General features: G+C 27.3%; 2 protein-coding genes across 2 annotated transcripts in view; both read left to right on the top strand.

The window, feature by feature from the left end:
• The window catches only part of LOC129960140 (myosin light chain kinase, smooth muscle-like), a 95,918-nt gene extending 94,173 nt beyond the window's left edge, over nt 1–1,745 (top strand). Inside the window, exon 11 of the mRNA XM_056073317.1 lies at nt 561–1,745. The gene's annotated coding sequence lies outside the window, so the exon portion shown is untranslated. The remainder of the gene's footprint in view (nt 1–560) is intronic.
• Nucleotides 1,746–8,287: 6,542 nt separating this feature from the next.
• On the top strand, nt 8,288–13,881 carry LOC129960418 (uncharacterized). Its single transcript, XM_056073841.1, has 2 exons — nt 8,288–8,806; nt 13,003–13,881. Exons 1-2 carry the CDS (start codon nt 8,746–8,748, stop codon nt 13,746–13,748), a joined length of 807 nt encoding a protein of 268 aa, XP_055929816.1. The 5' UTR covers nt 8,288–8,745; the 3' UTR covers nt 13,749–13,881.
• Nucleotides 13,882–14,796: the final 915 nt, after the last annotated feature.

Genomic DNA, 14,796 nt, shown 5'->3' on the forward strand with positions numbered 1-14,796 from the left:
TAGAGCTCAAAATTAATTTTACTCCTTTTCATGTTCCTAAATAATGCAAATATCGAAAATAAAATTAATTAAATAACTTTACTTCTTGTAAAACAAGAACTTAATTTTTTGTATACTTATTCTTTGTTGAATAGGTCATAATCCAACTCATCAAATATTTCAATTGAATATTACATTACGTTTATTAAATAATTAGTTTGCTAAATGCTTTTTAAAAATTACTTCTGAGAAAATCTATTCTATTGAATGTTAATTAGTTCTATCAAACATACTTGTGAAAGACGTGTAAATCAGCAGATCTGTTCAATAATTAAGATAAAAATTAAAGTTAGTTTAATTTATTGTTTCAACATAACCTGAATTCATTAAAATATGAGAATGAAATCCCACTTTATTCTCCTCTAAATAGTTTCTAATTCAATAATCAACGATGAAAATTCAATTATTAAAGAACAATAATGATTATTTCTTTCTTTTCTCATTCGTTTATTTTAAATAAAATGTTCAACAGTTCATTTATTTTTACAATATATTTAAAATAAAAATGTCTTCTTATCTAGGTTCAGATCAGAGATTCTACGAAGAGAATGACTCCCGCTCCATTTGCAACTCATTCCCGACCTTTGGAATCCCATTTCAACCATTCTCATGTAGATCTGTACAGTCATATAAATCAATATAAACTGTTTTTCAATCTCCCAATCATAATCAACAAGGACTCTGGAGAGCAATAACCAAATGTAGTCAAATAGGTGAATTTCAGCGTCATGATTGAACATGACCTGGAAACATCCAAAAAAAGAATCGGCAAGTAGTAAAGGGCAAATTTGTGCATTTGCCCCTTCCTACACAGTAAATATGTGCCATAATATCACCCTAATAAATATTTCATTTCTGAGAAGTTTAACTTTTCATCGTTCCTTCCAAGGAGGTTGGGAATCAAAATTTACAGTCGACAAGAGCCGCATTCATACCTCGAGGTTAAATTTCCCAATAAGATAAAAGAGTTTGTTTCCTAGACTCGTGCCATATAAAATCCCTATTGAGAATTTAGACAGCACTGTAGTGAAGAATAAAGTTTTATTATTTTTATACAAATCAGTATCTCTAATGCTAATGGGTTTGGAACAGGAAACTTGTTCTGATCTTCGGAATTGCTCTCCTGACGAACTCAAGTCCCCGGCGAGTGTTTTTCAGTTGTTAACCTGCGCTCAAGATCGTGTTTTACAAGCTTTTTCTTCTCGCATTGCTACAGGACATTAGGCAGAGAGCCATTAGACTCTTTTCTGACGCAGTGCTTATCTGAGGAAGTTAAGTCTTTTCTTATCCCGCTAGATTTTCAGAGATTAGTTAGCTGTGACTCTCTCTCTCCTTGGGAATGGGTTTAATTTTAAAATTTCCTTTGAAAAATACCTTTACCTAGTTGTGTAAACACACAACATCTTTGGAAAGTTTTTAACAATTTTATGTATGAAGTGAATTGATATCTACACGTCAGTAAGAAATCCAGCTCGATTTTTTGTGCTGTTCTTATATCGTGGCTCTATCTTTAACTTGTCACAAAAAATATGTGCAAGCGAAAACTTTCTGCTGTTATCTAAAACCCTTCAACAGTGCAATGTACATACAAAACCCAGCATCTAGTCAGAAATGATGACGACTTCAGTGCTTTGAGCTGTTATCATTTATCTATGATTTTTTATTTTTGTTCTTGTTTTTGAAAATAAAGAAATTATTTCAGTCCATTGGTGCACTTCCTTTTTCCGTATCAGTGTCTTTATTTTTCAAGCAGATAAAAAAATGTAGTGGAAGGTAAATAATTGGGCAATTTATCTTTCATCATATTTATCGCTGGATTTCAGGATGGCGTAAATATTTAGACAATAAAACTTTTGTTGCTCTTGCTTTCAATGAATCTGAGTTTTTCAGATAAATTAAGCCTATTCCAATGTATTTTAGAGATGTGTATTTCCATCCTCTGAACATTTTTGTTTTTCTTAAATTAATTCTAAATAATTCACTTTCTGTACTTTTCATTTCACAAACAGCAGTTTTTTGTGTGTGAAAAAATATTAATTAAATTTCTATAATTTTAATTAATAATTTAATTTATTAATATTAATTAACAATCTAATTGATAAAAATTTAATAATCGATTTAATTTTTTAATATTTTTGCAAACTTCTTTATACAACTGCCGTAAAACTGTGACAGTGAGTTAAAAGAAAAATTAAGAATATAGCTTGACTTTTCTTTAAGAAAAAAAGGCGATATATTTTCAGTTGGAATTTTATGTACATTTCGATATTTAACAAAATACGAAACAAGTTTAAATTGCAGTTTTTAATTTAATTGAGACTTCAATAAATTAGTATAATACAAATTGCATTTTCTTTTGCTTAAAATATTATTTTTTAATTATTATCAATGCAAGTCTGAAATCAACCAATCACAAAAAAGTATTTCTATATTTAAGGCATGTGACTACTTTTTGGATTTTTTTTTTTTTTTTTTTTTTTTTTTTTTTTTTTGAAAAATGGTGGGGTGTTTTTTTTTAAATATTTTCATAAAAAATGATTGAAAAAATAATTATGAAAACGAAATATACCAGTTAAATGACAAACGTTTTTTTTAAATGTAAAAAAGAGACTTCTGTGGTTAAAAAGAGGTACAAAGCAAAAATCTTTTAGCTTAGAGGCTTATGAAATGATTTGCTTAAAATTTTGCAGAAATATATTATTTAGCTCCTAAATTGAAAAATAAATTGCATTTCCATCCGTTCTTTAAATACTGGAGTTCGAGTGATCAAAACACGAAATGTTCATTTTTTTTCACGTTGTGAAGCTCTAAAATAACTATAAAATATTCCTAAATGAATAGATTACTTATTCTCTAGTTCAAAAACTACAGAACGTACTGATAAATTATTATTCAAAATCTGAATAACAAATAGGCATTATATTTTAATTTATGAGGTTTAGTATTTATCAAAGATTAGAATTTTTTTAAATAAAGATGTCAAATAACATTAAAATATATGTGAATGGAAATATAAAAATCAGTTTAACTTCCCAAAAAAATAAACTTAGAAACAAAATTCGGATTTATAAAAAAGTGCATGTTCGAACATTTAGAATAAATATTAAATAAAAAATTGACTTTTCAACGTAGTAACCTTCCTTAAAAGTCATATGGTAAATGTGGCAAAACATTCGAGTTAAAAATAATAAAGCTACTTTATTCCGTTTTAATTTAAAGCAGAATTAAAGACGAACTTCTAACGAATTTAATAGAAGTACTATGATTATTAACAAGAGTTTAAATATTTTTCAAATCTTATGGAATAAATTAAATAATCTAATATAATAATAATATTTTATATCTATTTTTTGAATCTGGGAGCTATAACAAGTAACAAAAAATATAATCATAATATAATTATGCAATAACCATAAAGAATTACTTCAAAAGTTTTCAGATACAGCGAAAAGTATCAACTGTCTCTCGAAATTAAATTTCTTAACACAAACTTTTAACAGAATTTCATTTATATTATTACTGTCCTTTTCCATTGTTTTATGTGAAATTAAACTGAATTTTACATTTACATTTCATACAGAAATGAAGTGCAATGCCAAATCTATGTGTGCACTGAAGTATTCGTTTGACCTCTTAACCCAAAACGACTAAAGACATAAATCATTTAGCTTAATTTTAGCCTAATTTATAACTCATAGAAGTTTTAAATGTATTTTGAAATTATAAAAAGTATGCAATAAATGAGCAAAAATTTTAATATTTGAAGTCTTTCCTACGACAAACACTTGTCTTCGAAGTCTTTTCTATGCTGACAAAACAACAATTCTTATTCTTTTGAATTTGCTAGACTCGATTTCTTATCAAAGCATAAAAACAGTTTTCAAGGTGAGAAATAATAACGTCTGGAAATTTTATCGCATATTTTGAGCACATTTTTGGTGCTTCAGTGAATCATTTTAATTTAAATATAAGATAGTTGCAACTGATTTTATGATTTGAAGAAATACTACATTCTTCCATAACTAGTATTCTAATTTAATAGACATCGGAATAAAACAACATTTAACCTTGTTATGAATATTAATCTAACGTAACTAGTTATTATATAAAATATAACATACATGATTTCATTATTATTTCGGAGATCAAAAGCAATAATTTGTTTTTAGAAGTGTAACACTTTATTAACAGTAGAATTAGAATGCAGTAATGAACTAATTCAATCTAATGATGCTGTTAAGTGGAAGTCAATGAAAAAGAGCGAAATGTTGTACACTACAACATGCGTTTAAGATTAACTCGTACATGAGGATTGTAATTATAATTGATAATTCGATTTTAAAAGACAAAAAAAAACCCCGATTTCTTGGGATTTTATAGTGTTGTTTTTCACCACTTTCAGAATAAATTATTTCACAAATTTTCTACGTGTCTCTCAAAACTTGAATCGACATATTATTAACTAAAAAAGTAAATGACCATTCCAACTCACATTTCGGGAAAAACTACACATACACAATTAAATAATCTTGCTTGCGATTCGAATTTATTATTTTGATACATTGGAATAGAATTTAAATTTAAATGATAAGAGAAATTATGAGTAAAAAATATTTATAAAATAATTTTTGCCGATTTTTTTGTTTCTCTAAGACATACACATACTACGACACGTAACAGTATGTGGTTTGTAGCTATTTAGGGACTGTCAAATGATTTGTCATTAATTTAATACAAACATTTTAGATAGAAATAATTTACAGAAACTGAAGCTTAAAGACCACAAAAAAAATGTTCGTCACAGTAATGGACAATTTTAAAAGCAACTAGAAACTGGCTTTCTTACTTTACTTCTTTACTTTCAGCGAGCATGATTGGATCCGGGTTATGATTTAATAATGAATTTATTTGAAATTAGAAAGTAAAATAGTTTTAGAAGATTTAAAGACTGTCTGCGCAGATTCAATTTTAACTTGAAATTTCTTTTCTTTAAAATGTTATTCTGGTATAAAAAAATTGTATACACGAAGCTACTAATAATGATACTCATACAAGTATTTTATATGATATCCTGACTATATTCTATTTTTTAATTATCTAATTAAATATGTTTGAAATTATGAGGGGTTTAAATAATAGGGGCAGAAAATTTGTATTTACACTAATTAATTAAACTTACAGTAAATAATAAGTTATATCCATCATTTTTTTTCAAATATATGAATTCAATTCTTTTACAAATACCAGAATATAAGAAACTGAATAAAAGTTTGTAAAAATTTAGAAAGAAGTGTAAAATATATATTAGATAAAGAGACGTCATTTTTTATATTTCTTTTAAAATTTTCTAATTAAAATAAAGCTTTTCTAATTAAAATAAAGCCTAAAAATACCTTTACCTGATGCCTTTTATAAAAGGCATTTTATATGAAAAAACTTTGACTTGGCGAGATTTTTTCGCGCTGTTCAGTAAGAAATTGTATTTTGCATTATATAATAGTCTCGATTGCCAAAAAATTTCCTTTATACATCAAAGAAGCTCGAAAAATATTCATTCCCAATTAAAATTAGAGTCAAAAAATTTCAAAGTTTATTTCATTTCTACAGAAAACGAAAAGTTAACCGCCTTTAAGCTCCTATAATACAAGATTTTCAAGGAATTGAAAAAGGCTATGAAAGTCAGAATGATATATAAAATCTCTAGTTGAAGAAGCTTCATGAAATTTTTATTGAATAAATGTATTTAGCGCTTAACATATATCAATTTCGATCACACGCAATTTAGTACAATCCTTTCTAACACTAATGAATTAATTTCCGAATCAAAAATACTTGTATATTTATCAGTATCCTGAATCAAATGTACTTGTATTCAGAGAACAGCTTCCACATTTGATGTGACATCATAGTGTCAGTCCATAGGAAAAATTACACATCAGGTGTGAAAGAAGCGTTTTCTATTATTTTTCTTTATTAACACAGCTTTATGCATAAATAATAAATTTCCAAATTCATGTCTTCCGAATGAGTAATTCATCCTCATTTATGAGTATATTTACTAGGAAACTTGAACAGCTGAAGCTCTGCTGTTAAAAAAAAAAAATGTTATTGAGGAAGAAAATGAATACTCACTTGTCGAGCGCAGATGTTGTATTTGTTCATGCTGTTTGCTGTTTTGTAAGAGATATATTAAAATTTCTGGAAAAAAATTTCAGATACTACAAAAATAATTTCACAATTTATGATAAATGCGAATATAAACCTTTTCAATGACATTCATGGACGCTTTGAAAAGTATCATACACTGAAAGGAAATATTTTTCTGACAAATATATAGATGACGAAACATTTAGATGACGAAATATATTTTAAGATATATTTTCATCTGAAATACCGTCGTCCTGCTGATAACTAGAAATGAATTTAAGGATAAAACTTAATTTCTTATTATAAACTCTGTTCTCTTGAATAGAATTACTGTTGAAAAGGAATTATTTCGAAGAACAGAGAAATTTTGAATTTGCTATCTGGTCATCGGAAATCATAATATCGAAGTTAATTCATGGCCGAATGATGCAAGTCGAATTTATCGATTGAATATTACTTTTAAATCTATTGCACAACTTTTAGACGAAAAAATATAAGAAAATACGATTTTGCATTTCCTGTGCGGTTATCTTTATCATATAATTATGTCTTCTCATGCATCGATTCTTTTGTTATAGAAAAAGCAATGATCAATTTCTAGGATAATTTATTTGACAACTCAAAGAATATATCTGTAATGATAATTCTTTTAATGTATTCTAGTATTCTTTAAAACTATGTTTTTATTTTATAGTGAATCAGTGTTGTTGAACTATATTATATAGCTATGCAAATCAAATCTGACAAATTTTTAATAACAAAGAATACATTTCAACTAAATGCCTTCTTTATGCATTTTGATTCTGACATACTGTCCAGCAGCAATTCATTTAAGGTACTTTGTCAAAAGATTTCGTACTTATTACAAAAATAAAAGTTGCCTGTAAAAATGTAATAGACTTAAAGATTAAATACAAAATTAATATTTGCACATGAATATTTCTTCCAAAAGAATTTCAATTTAATCTTTTCAATAACTGCACATTGGCCATGCTTAGTTATTTTTATTATATTAATACGTCTTCTCATGCATCGATTCCTTTGTTATTGATATATTTTTCTTCAATACTGTACAACGTCCTAAGCAGTTATTTTTATCATGTGAATGCATCTTCACATGCATCGATCCCTTTGTTATTGGTACGGGAAATGGAATTAAATGTTCAATTACTGGGATAGTCTATTTGTCATTTCAGTTAATATATCTATCATGATTTCTTATAAAAAGTAATTGAACTACAAATTAAACTCAAAATGATTGATTTGCACTTAAATATTTTTCCCAAAACTCAAATATTTTTCAACAATTGATTTTTTTCACACCATTTGATAAATTCAACTTTACAACATACAGTAAGTAAAAGCGAAGAGAAATATGAATTTCAAAGCTATATTGAGTATATAAAGCATTGAGATCCATATGGGTTCACCTCAATTCAAGAAATTTGAATTTTAAAAATTTACATAATGTTGAATTTTCATTCAATGCTATTTAGCAGCAGATTTTTTTTTTATTTACTCGTTCTGGTTTTAAAGAAAATAAGCTTTCCATTTCAATAAGGTGCCTAGCTCAGTGCATTGAGAATAGTGTTTTGATCATATCTGAGTATCAATGTCTCATATACAAATGGACTGAATGAAATTTTCAAAAATCTAATTATGCAAGATTTTGTGTGTACCAATAAAAGGTTAATAGGAAAGATGGGTAATATTTTTACTTTAAAAATAGTATTTAATGATAATATTATATATAATCTGAAGTTTGTCATAAATGACATTTCATTCTTTAGTACAGAAGACAAACATCCATTTGGAAATTTCCAGAAAACACGATGAAAATCCAAATTTCAAAAAGACATATTCTGTAATTGCTTATTGTTAAATGTTTTATTCTTTTAAAAATCCAGCTTTAAAAATTCTTATCATCTACGGAATAACTGCTACAAAAGGCAAAATTTCTCTAGCAAGAACATTTGATAGACAGTTTGACAGAAGAATTACTTCTTACTTCTGTTTCTTCTAAATGATTGCGTGTGCCTTAAAATATCGATTTTGATTCTGAAATTGAATTTTCTTTTACTTTTGAAAATAACATGTGTCTTTTCAAACGAAATGTTGGATTGATAAAAGAAAGTAAACAATTTTGTGACTCCTTAAGATGAAAACAAAACGACTGTCTTAACTTTCAGGACATAGCAAACACCCAAAAAGCAATTTTCATCAATTCGTGTGATTTCTTTAAAATAAAATTCGTCCAATTCCTAGGATGTTTATCCTTCCCTGTCTCAAAGCCCCAAAGGCAGTAGTAATCTTGTTCACCCTATCACTGTCAGTGAGAATCCAATCCTAGATTTGGAATCAATCTACTTTTAGCAAACTAATGCAGAACGGAAGACGTGTTTCTGTAAGTCTGTCCGAACATAATACTGGTACCATAGAAACGGATGTATTGTTCCACCCCCGACCATAAACTATAGGCAGTATATATATGAGCGGTTGGTTTTCAGTTCCAGCATTCGAAGCAAGCCAACTGCAAGCTTCAATCGAGTCCAGAGAAAAATGGGCAAGACGACGTTTCTTCATCTCTGTTTATTCCTATGTATTGTCATCGCATGTCATGGTAAGTTTTTTCTGTTTAAGATTCTTTTGTCTATCAACTCAAACTTGCAAATTCCATTAATATTAAAAAAAATAATTAAAAAAAATTTAAATGTACATTTTTCTGCCTTTTTCGATTCCAGTTGATGTAATATGCGAATAGTAAAAGACTTCCAAATATTTTTATAGCAAGGTCGTAGACATCAGATTACTTTTGATCAAATAAACGAATAAAATAAATAACGAATATAATAATTTTTAATTTATGACTTAGAGAAGAATTAAATATAACTATGTTAGAAAAGCAGGTTGAGCTTTATAGAACATTTTCAGCCTTATAACATTAGAAAGATATTCTTAAATAAGATTTTAATAATATTAAAATATGAATATATATGAATAAGATTTGAAAAATATTTATTATATTTGAAATTCAACAGTAAAAAAATCAAAAGTTTTAAAAGCAAAAGAAATGGCTACTTTGATAAAAAGCATATCTTTATAGAGACATGTATTAGGTATCTTGACAGTGATAATATAAATTTAATTTATGAAATCTGTATAAAGATAATACGCCTAATATTGTGAATTTCAAATTATAAAAAGATAGTTAATTGCTTAGTTGTGGTCAGTATACAGCTAATACATTAAGTTATTAATTCAGTAGGTATTTATAAAAACAACAATCCTAAAAATAGTTCTTCGGTTTAAAAATTATGAATGTGCAAAATTAAATGGGATATTGATTTATAAGAAAATAAATTTTTGATATTCAAATTAAATTTCTTAGAAAGAGCTTCTTTGCATTATTATTGTTTTAAGAAATGGTTCAATGCTTCTTTTAGAATGAAATATTCTTCATTGATAACTTACATTCACAATATGGATCAACTTAGTGATGATATAAAATTATATCTACTCAGTGTAAAATTCTAAATAATAAACAGGTGCATTTTTTAAACTGTCTAATGTTGGAAATCTAATATATGAGTAATGAAATTCACATTAATTATGTTAAACATTAATGTATAAAGCCTATTCCATGATTTGCTGGTGTCTGTATAGTGAATCTGAAATCGCATTTTCTCTTGAATTAGTTACACATTGAATTGAAACAAAAATTTACTGAAAGCCTACCTTTTCTCCCATTATTTTCTATTTAAATTTGGCTATCCTATAAGCCATATGTTCTAACACATTGTTTATTCCTTTCTATTTTCGCAAAACTGTAAGTCATTCAATTGTGTGAAGTAACCTATTCCTTCCAATTTTATTAAATTTCCCTCGCAATTGAAACTGATTTGATAAATACACTGATAAAATATATGTTGAATTTAAATAAAAAGTTAATTAAAAAATTAAGATTCACATTGCTTGCTATTGAAATTTGATCATGCAATTGACTGTAAATTATAACACACCTGAGCAACTCTTTTTACATTTGCACATCTGCAAGTTAATATGAATGCGAGTTGGTATTAGTGCATTCAAAATTGCATTAAGTCATGGGACTGTCGTTCATTAATATAATTTCATTAATAATTGTAATTGATTTAATAAACAACATGACATTTGTTTGAAATGAGCGCAGACTGTTCCTTCACAACTAGATCATATCAATAAATCAGAATTCGAGATTTCCCTAAAGTAAATAAATAATGATAGATATGGATTCTATTTCCTAACAAATACCTTTGAATGAGAATGAAGATAAAAGTACTTTCAGAAAGAGATAAACAGAATTCTTTTCAGAATCTGTTTCTTAAAAATAAAAATATTGATATTTTCAGAAGTGTTCTATGACTTGAGAATAAACGCTTATGAAAAGATTCTCTCCGCTATTAATATATTTAGCATTTCTTTTTTTTTAAGATCTTTTAGAGTTCACACGTATTTTTCTTTACATTGACTTGCAAAAACAGTGTCGGATTTCCAACTAGGGCCACTGGCAGATCGGCAAGACATTGGCAACTAAGTAGCTGGAAGATTTGGCAACTAGGCAAAATATTATTTGCCTAGTTGTCCAATAGATGCATAAAAAAGATGAAAGTTCTGTGAATTATAAAATATTTGCAATATATTAACACTGTCCAGTATAATTAAGCAGATTCCTTATCTGTTTCTTTACGTTCACTTAGTTATTATAATAATCATAAACCGAAAATTGTTAAAATAAAAAAAAATTAAACTAATATAAATCCTTAGCGTTTAAATTTTGTAAAAGTGTAACGAAATTTGCCAGTTTATAAAAAAATGACCCAGTAGTTTGTGTTGCCTAAGTTGTCAAAATGCCTAAAGCTGTCGCGATACAAAAAATTTCTTAATAAAATAATATAAATAATAAAAAATCTCAATTTAAATTTTAATATCTATTTTTCATAATAAGTAATTTTGAAGATCTTGATAAACAATATAACTATGTATAATGTATGAAATTTGCTCGACTTTTTCATCAACAAACAATTCATGATAAAAAAATACCCTCTCAAGTTCTATATGTAGAAAGCTGTATAAGATGCAGCACTTGTTCTTTTATGAAGAAATGAAATATAATTTATGCTCCTCTTCGGAATTTTATTTTTCACTTTTTAATTGATATTATAGGCTTTTAAATACTAAGTGAAATTAATTTTTGAACTTAGCTTGTTATTTAATTTACTAAGACAAGCAAAAAAGTGGCCTACTTATTTATCCATAGTGCATATTCAAGGAGTTAAAAACCAGCGTATAAAGATCTTTTATTTGAAAATCTGCTTTCAAATGGAATAATATTCTGTGTATTCCATGAAAATATCTTCGAAAGTAAAAGTGAGAATCAGAAAACATTTATCTCATTTCTTTGAAATTATGAATCGAACTTAACCAAAATATCGATTTGAAAAGTTTGTTCTGAGTATCAAGTCTTCGCCATTATTGAATGGTTCATCGTTTTACTTATATTTTAACCCGTTAATCCTCAGCGTGTTACTCAAAAGATTTCATTTTCCAGTCAAAATTGAACGAATTCTATTGTTTCTTGTTTGATTTGTCTGAAAAGCTAATATGCTTTATCAACAATTTTTAATCGGCCTATATTGTTACCCAGTCTCCAGATTTTAAAGTCAAAATTTAGTCATTTTTTAATTTTTTCTTTGGTTTATTTTATAGGCAATAAAAACAATTCGAAAGTAATCTGTATTTTTTGAAATTTTGCAATATTTTTAAGACGTTTTTTTATATTTATCTTCAAAATGTTTTTGCAATGATTTTTTGCAGTTCTTTTCTTTCGATCATTTTTCTGAAAGAATAAAAAGAAATGTGTACATTTTTTTTATTTCATTTTATTTCCTCTTTACCTTAATCTATTCTGATTTAAAAGAAATGTATATTTTAAATTACTTAAAATGTATATTTTAAATTACTTAAAATGTATATTTCAAATCAATTTATGCGTTAACGGGTTAAAAAAAAGGATTTTTCGTTCCTCATCTTCGTGTACATTTATATGTTACGTAAATCTTCAACTCAAACAAGTTTTCTTTACTGCACTTATACAATAATGTAATAAGTACTTAGTGGTAATTTCATACATTTGTTTGTCGTCCCTGTATTTTCTTTTTAAGCTGTGAAGTATTTGTACTCTAAATTTAAAGATAGCATAGAAGAAATATGCAAAAAAAATTAAATAAATTTTGTTTAATCACATAATTACCACATAAATTTCTATTAAAAAATATTTTTCATTACTTGAAAGTGATATGTACAGTAAATCTATCTAATTCCTAAATCAAAATCAGTTGAATCAATAAAAGCCTTTATTTCGACTTTAGTCATTTTATGTAAAGCCTTTGTCATGTTTGTGAATAAATTCTTAAATAAGATTTGGAACTTTTAAAATGCAACCTTGCAATAATAATTTCTGTGTTAATCGAACCAAACATACTTTTAATAGCTGCCCCTTCTTGAGAACTACCAAGATTTTATGTATTAGCTTTGAGCATAGTAATGGATTTCATGTAATAATCGATTATTTTTTACAATATTAAATAACGGCTTTCTAGTCGTAATATTTATTTTTCTAATGACACATTGTATTAAAATCAATAAAACGATGCGTTCTTTCAGTCTTCATTCATTAAAACATGTATGCACTAATCGTCATGGTTTCTTTTGGAGGAGAGAGACATCAAAACATTAATATGAGCTTTATTTCTTATTTTGCTTGCTTATTTTTTGCAGGTTATCCTGATCTTCCTTATTTTTATGAAATACGATCTTGTCCTGATAATGTAGAAGAGAGAGAATCAGTACCCTTCTATGAATTCGACAAGCCTCAACAACCCTTCGATAAACGATCCGGTTTCGCTTATTATCCTGATTTTTCCAGTTCAATGTCCTCAGAAGATTGGAAAGAATTCTCATTAAAGAAAGAGGGCGCATCTCAAACTCCATTTGAATCTAATGCGAGCCGTAAGAAGAGGTCAGTAGATGAAGAAGAAAATCTGATTGAAAATTCTGTTGATCATCAGGAAAATGATATGGCAATTCTACCTTCAATGTCACGGGAAGGTCGAAACAACATTAAAACAATCCATTTGCCATCTTCATTCACGCCGAGACTTGGAAAGAAACGATCCAGTGAAAAATCCCGGGATAATGATTTTCCAATGAGTGGTAAAGCTCATGTCATTAACTTAAATGCTGGTTCTGCTTTTACTCCAAGATTAGGCAGATCTGAAGGTTCCACTAGGATCCAGTGGAATGCAGGAAGCGCATTTACCCCAAGACTCGGAAGATCTGAAAGCGTTAATCGAATTCGTCTTAATGCTGGAAATGGCTTTACCCCCCGATTAGGAAGATCAGAGAGTCCAAACAGAATACAAGTCAATGCTGGAAGTGCTTTTACTCCTCGTTTAGGACGATCTGAAAATCCCAATCGAATCGTTCTGAATGCTGGAAGCTCTTTCACACCCAGATTTGGTTAAGTCCTGTGATCTGAAGAACAGTATTATTTCTTTTTTTACATCTTGCTCTGCACAAATGATCAATGTTTATGCAAATTTCATACCCTTAAATGTTCTTTTACCTAAAGTCCAATAAAGGACAATACATGACTGACGCATGGTGTCTTTCTTTGTATAATAATTTCTTCGTCTCAATTAGATATACTACATTTCCTTTAACTGCTAATTAAGTATCAAATAAGAAACAAATTACTTATAAAAAGTAACAAAGCTTATAGTTTAACTCAAAATAAGGATATAAATGCATAGAATAAAACTAATGGTCAATTTGTCTTTTCAGTGGAGTTTTCTATTTCATAATAATTTAAGAGACCAAATAGTTCAAGAACTTCAATTAATTTGGATTATATATTAATTAATTATTAAAACTTTTTATAATAACGATATCATTTATAAAAAAAAATAAGAATATTTTTTGTTCAAATTCTCTTCTATTTTCCAAAGTAAGAATTTATTAGAAATTTTTATTCTGGAATCTTAAACAGCATTACCTATTTTTTAAATTCGCCTTTTTTAATACATTTAACTGAATCACATAGTGATCATCATAATTGATAGGATTCAACGGGAAATATATAAATAGATGTTGATTTTTTTTCATTCTAATAGCAGTTTTATGGTAAAAACTTGTTTTTGCTTTATTGTAAAACAGAAATATAAATTAAGTCCTTTTTAATTTATTGCATTTGGCACTATATTTTAGATCAACTATTTTTTTATATGTATATAAAAATAAATTCCTGGTTGAAATTAAAATTCCAATAAAATGAAATAAAATAGGTACTATTAGTAGAGATTTTAGATTTTTAGAAAATAAAATGGTGATAATCTAACTGTAAGATTTCTTTTCAAAGTATGATTAGCTTCTATTTAATTTTGTCTCATTTGCTGAGTGAAACAGTCATTTTAATGTAGATTTCCGTTATGTTTAAATATGTAGAAAATTACTGAAGCACAAATTTGATGCAATCCTTCATATTTTGAACTTTTATTTGCAGATAAGCTTTTA

The sequence above is a fragment of the Argiope bruennichi genome, chromosome X2 (assembly GCF_947563725.1).
Source record: "Argiope bruennichi chromosome X2, qqArgBrue1.1, whole genome shotgun sequence".
Taxonomy (NCBI): domain Eukaryota; kingdom Metazoa; phylum Arthropoda; class Arachnida; order Araneae; family Araneidae; genus Argiope; species Argiope bruennichi.

Excerpts from the sequence above, each read along its gene's own strand:
- LOC129960418 (XM_056073841.1), top strand. The coding sequence starts at position 8,746 with ATGGGCAAGACGACGTTTCTTCATCTCTGTTTATTCCTATGTATTGTC. Across the intron at positions 8,807-13,002 it reads TATTGTCATCGCATGTCATG|GTTATCCTGATCTTCCTTAT; the intron begins GTAAGTTTTTTC and ends TATTTTTTGCAG.